The following is a 5,155-nucleotide window of genomic DNA, read 5'->3' on the forward strand; positions in this document are numbered from 1 at the left end:
AGGAGGAAGAAATTGTTGATTGGTGGAGCAAATTTTATGCTTCAGTAGGAGAACATGAGAAATGTGGACAGTATATTACAAAAGGATATGATACATTAAAGGTATTGCTCTAGAAAAAAAAAGAATATTTGCCAACTTTAAAGGCCCCAAACCTGGTCAAAACTGTACCCTTTGTTTTTCAAAACGTCAAAATTTAGCTGTACATGATTTCATGTAAAGGTCTGTTATTAATTCTAGTGGTGAAAATTTAAGAAGTCTGCTTCTTCTTTATTATATAACTCCGCTTACTAAGAGACGTAATACGAGTTTAGTCTAACACTAAAACAGAATTTTATTCCTAAACATCCAGACTGAGAAAGTATGGACAGAGGGCAGTATCATTTAGTATTTCTTCATTAGAAGTTGAAACCATACCACTTTCACACTTTATCTAAATACATTTAATGAAGAAGGTAAAGATAAGGTGGTGAAATGCTATTTACTGTTTTTAACAAGGCTTAAATGAAGCCCGATAGCACCTTCCTCAAAATTCCATTGCTTCCACTTAGATGTAAAAATTAAAAATAGCTCTAAATTCTTTAGTTCTGTAAGATATTCTAACCAACGTACAATATGCTTGGCAGTGCCAACTGTTGTAGCTGGTATATACAATTTCTGAACTGTGCTTTTATCCTTTCTTCTTTCTTTAAGGTGTATGACTGTGAATTGGAAAAGGTACCTGAATTTAATAATCTAACAGATTTCTGTGATACGTTTAAGCTGTACAGAGGCAAAGCTGAGGACAATGATGATCCATCAGTTGTTGGGGAATTTAAGGTAAATTTCAGGTAATGGGCAAAAAACAAAGTGCAAGAGACTGCATCCAACATTTAAATGTTTATCACTTATGTAAATCTAAATGCAAACATTTCAGCAGTTAAATACAGAGGCATGTCTTAGTAGGGGCAACAGATGCTCTTAATTGCTTAGGTATGATCCTTTTTATTTTTCACAGAAGGAACAGCTGCACATGGCTTACACTGTATGTGATAATTGTTAATTCGAAAGAACTAATTAATATTCATGCATTCTTCCCTGTGGAACAGAACCTTCCCAGAATTTTACCTTTATGGTCTTACCCGAGTCAAATGACTTCTGAGTTACAATTTTTAAGTTGTGATTTTCCTGTTTCTACGTAAAATTGTCTATATGCATAGGATAAATAGGACTGACTTTTCTACATTTATCTTGACTGATTCTTTGTGTTACTTTTTAGGGATCCTTTAAAATCTACGCATTACCTGATGATCCCACTACTCCAGCTCCTCCCCGCCAGTTCCGTGAGCTACCAGACAGTGGGCCTCAGGAGTGTATCGTGCGAATTTATATCGTTAGAGCTTTGCAGCTTCAACCCCAGGATAATAATGGACTGGTGAGACTTGCTGGCTTTGGAATGTCTGTGATGTAACCCTGCTGTACTAGAGATTAAATACAGTTAAGCTTATAATAATTTCTTAACGGTATTTCTTCTTATTTTGAATAGTGTGATCCTTATATAAAAATATCCCTAAGCAAAAAAGTAATTGAAGACAGAGATAATTATGTGCCTAATACTCTCAACCCCATTTTTGGCAGGTAACAAACTTCTTTGTATTTTTAATCTTCTGTATTTTAGAATGTTTTCATACTTTCTGATCATGTCATACAATTAACTGTTATTATAAAGATCCAGTGTAGTATTCACAGTTATAGATGGATAATTGCAATTTAAGCTCCAAAAGGCATTTCGCTTTGAAATCAAAGGGCAGCGAAGGTGTTTGGCTAGTCTATAAATGTTCTGAATTACATGGGTAAACAGCACAAACACAATGTGCATCTTAAAATTGCCCCGTCTAATGCCAGAATAAAGAAATGCAAAAAAAAAAAGGGAAAATTAAATTTGAGAAATTTGAAAACATTTGAAACATTTATAGAACTCTAGCTGTATTTGTATTGTGATTTAAAAAAAAAAATTAAGCTCTAATCATACAAAAGCTATGAAATAAACAAGCATTTTTTTATACTGTGGCTAATAAAGTCACACTATCATTATAAATCACATTGTGCAAATAGGAATGTTGCAATATCCGTAAGACTACAAAACAATTATTAATGAGTACAAATACCAAAGAGTGTATCAGTGGTAACTGCTGCTAGAATTATCAACACCAAAAGCATCTGTTTAATAATCTTATAAAGGTTATTTCTCAAAAATAAACTTTTTGAGCACTAGTGTTAACTGGACATTTTTATATTTAGAATGTATGAACTCAGCTGCTTCTTACCTCAAGAAAAAGACTTGAAAATTTCTGTTTATGACTATGACACATTGACTCGTGATGAAAAAGTAGGTGAAACCATAATTGATCTTGAGAACAGATTTCTGTCCCGTTACGGATCTCACTGTGGCATCCCACAGCAGTACTGCACGTAAGTCATACTGTCTATTCAAAAGTTGTATCTGGTCGGTCTAGTCCTCACACTGTAACAAATAAAACAAACTGGTACTTTAAAAATATATAATTAAGATGAAGAAAAAGAAGAGTATGGCTTCTGTTGCTTGGTTTTTAAGCTCACTGTATCATCTGTTAAGTAAAGCTGCAAAGTCTTCAGAAGAGCCTTAACTGGAAAAAAAAAAAAAAAAAGTCAAACAGTTAAGTATTCTTTTCCTGTGGCAAAATGTATGTTTTCTATGCAAAGAACACACAACACAGTTTTCTGACTTATTCATGGGAATTAATATGAAAGTACTGTTGAAACGTTGTTTTGAATGCATTTTTCTTTGCATATCTTTCTCAAAAAGTAATTATGTCATTATCAAAATCAGTCAGCTGGTCCAGGCAGCTGCAATTCTGCCCTTTCTGGATGGGTTTAAAGCTTGTAAATACATTTTACGTAATTTGCAAATACCTTGGAATGGTGAATAATTTTAGGACACATTTTGTTGCTTTCTTAAAAGTTCAGGTGTGAATACCTGGCGTGATCAGCTGAAACCAACCCAGTTATTGCAAAACATAGCCAGATTTAAAGGCTATGCTCCTCCTATCTTCTCTGAAAATGGTAGCAGGATTACCTACGGGGGACGAGATTATACTCTGGAGGAAATTGGTAAGCTTGTTTATCTATTCTATATTTCTCTCAAATTCACATTGATACAAATATAAAACTTCTCCACTATTTATGGAAGATTTGTGCTAAATTCTACTTTTTTTTTTTTTTAAGTTTCAAATGCAAATTCTGGATCATAAGCCCTTATTCTATTTCTTTATTGTATTTCAGAAGCCAATGCAGTACTACATCAGCACCTAGGTCCAGGTGAAGAGCGGCTTGCCCTTCATATTCTCAGAACCCAGGGTTTGGTACCTGAGCACGTGGAGACGAGGACCTTATATAGCACCTTTCAGCCCAACATCCCTCAGGTATTGTGAAATGGTTTTATTTCAGTTTCTTGAATGCAGAAATGTTGCATTCCTGTAGCAATCAGAGAAGTTGAAGTTAAATAAATAAGTGAGCCTATATTTCAAATAGAGTACAAGATCTGCAGTGGTTGCCTTACTTAAGTCTAGTAGAGGACAGCTCCTATACAGCAGGAAGGCCACCAGCCACAAATAATCAGACACAAATGACGCTGCACTTAATAACATCTGGGAGAACAGAAAATTGTAACTACAGAATGAGAACTACTTAGGCACCCAACTGCACTGAATTCCCTAGGAGTTCATGTCCCTACCACCTTCTGAATTTTTGGCATTGGTTATTTGAGGAAGCATAACATGAGGAATTGTGCTTACCCCTACCTGAAACCTGTAGAAGTTCTGACAATCTTAACATCAACGAGTCTGCTCTGTGGCTAGAAGATACTACTAAGCAAGTCAGTAGGCATTTCCAGGGAATTACCATGACCAACGTGTACATAGCTCTCCCTCATTCATCTTCTCTACCGCTGCAGGGAAAGCTACAGATGTGGGTTGATGTTTTTCCCAAAAGCTTAGGACCTCCAGGCCCTCCATTCAACATCACTCCCCGAAAAGCCAAGAAGTAAGTATCTGTATTTGCACACCATCTGTCAGCCCTGACAAAGCTAACTCAATTATCTTTTTCTGAACATCTTCTCTTAGGTATGTCTTACGAGTGATTGTCTGGAACACCAAAGATGTCCTTCTGGATGAAAAAAGCATCACAGGGGAAGAAATGAGCGACATTTATGTGAAGGGGTAGGAGCATCCTATTCTGTAACAATTGCAGATGAATGATGTTCAGGATATCCTGGCCTAGAAAATGAATTCCAAAAGTGATCTGGTTCAGCCAAATCAGTGTACCCTGTACTCTCTGAAACAGTGCTCAGCTCAGAAGTACTATAAGATACAGCATGACCAGTTACTACGTTATAAAATATCCCGGAAGTGCAGCCTTACAAAAAATAAAACCTAGAGAAGAGAAGTAGCAGACAAGTAGGGAGTTAGCTTTGGTGCTACATATCCTGAAATTGTTACATTTCCTAGTCTTAATGTAAAAAATTCAACAGAAATCGAAAGACTATAGAGTATTTATCTAACAACAACTCCTAAAAAAAAAAAAGTAACAAACCAATTCAAAACAGAGAGCAATAGTCTTAGCATATCAAAAGCTTGTTTCAAGTGTTCACATTTGCAGTACCAAATTGAAAGAGTCCGAAAGTGCCTCTGTGAGCAGCTTCTCTGGTTTGTTTGCAGCCACTGAGTAACATGGCTGTAGTACAAGCTACTGGTGTTTGTACTGGTGTTCCACTGCAGACACCAAAGATGTCCATCTGTACTTCCAGATGGATGCCTGGTAATGAGGAAAATAAGCAGAAAACAGATGTTCATTACCGATCACTGGATGGAGAAGGAAACTTCAACTGGAGATTTGTTTTTCCTTTTGACTATCTCCCAGCAGAGCAACTCTGCATAGTTTCCAAAAAGGTAGGTATTTTTGAAGATTTCTGTACTTAAAACCTTTAAATATAGGTTTCAACTAGCTCTGATAATTTTGTTTGCTGTATACACAGAGGCAGCTTGGTGCAATTTAAATTTAAACAGTAAATTAAATTCTTCCTTTTAGCCAGGAACAACATGTTGGCCACAAATGGCAGGCTCCTTTTTTTCTCTTCCCTTTT

General features: G+C 36.0%; 1 protein-coding gene and 1 long non-coding RNA gene across 8 annotated transcripts in view; one reads left to right on the forward strand and one right to left on the reverse strand.

The window, feature by feature from the left end:
• MYOF (myoferlin) overlaps positions 1–5,155 on the forward strand; it is a 68,210-nt gene that overhangs the window by 59,848 nt on the left and 3,207 nt on the right. For 6 of the 7 annotated variants that reach the window (XM_019617669.2, XM_010714553.3, XM_019617667.2 and 3 more), the window contains 10 exons: positions 3–101; positions 691–816; positions 1,256–1,411; positions 1,523–1,614; positions 2,278–2,448; positions 2,978–3,126; positions 3,298–3,437; positions 3,968–4,056; positions 4,137–4,232; positions 4,820–4,961. In XM_019617669.2, the coding sequence (XP_019473214.1) occupies positions 3–101; positions 691–816; positions 1,256–1,411; positions 1,523–1,614; positions 2,278–2,448; positions 2,978–3,126; positions 3,298–3,437; positions 3,968–4,056; positions 4,137–4,232; positions 4,820–4,961 (1,260 nt within the window). Of the gene's footprint in view, positions 1–2; positions 102–690; positions 817–1,255; positions 1,412–1,522; positions 1,615–2,277; positions 2,449–2,977; positions 3,127–3,297; positions 3,438–3,967; positions 4,057–4,136; positions 4,233–4,819; positions 4,962–5,155 lie in introns of those variants that run through there. The other variant, XM_019617670.2, reaches the window with a different exon arrangement.
• Positions 1,374–5,155, reverse strand: part of LOC109368827 — a 44,463-nt gene continuing 40,681 nt past the window's right edge. Inside the window, exons 2-3 of the long non-coding RNA XR_004160515.1 lie at positions 2,304–2,500; positions 1,374–1,457 (exon numbers count right to left, since the gene is read on the reverse strand). This is a non-coding gene — a long non-coding RNA (uncharacterized LOC109368827). The remainder of the gene's footprint in view (positions 1,458–2,303; positions 2,501–5,155) is intronic.

This window comes from Meleagris gallopavo, chromosome 8 (genome assembly GCF_000146605.3).
Source record: "Meleagris gallopavo isolate NT-WF06-2002-E0010 breed Aviagen turkey brand Nicholas breeding stock chromosome 8, Turkey_5.1, whole genome shotgun sequence".
NCBI classification, from domain to species: domain Eukaryota; kingdom Metazoa; phylum Chordata; class Aves; order Galliformes; family Phasianidae; genus Meleagris; species Meleagris gallopavo.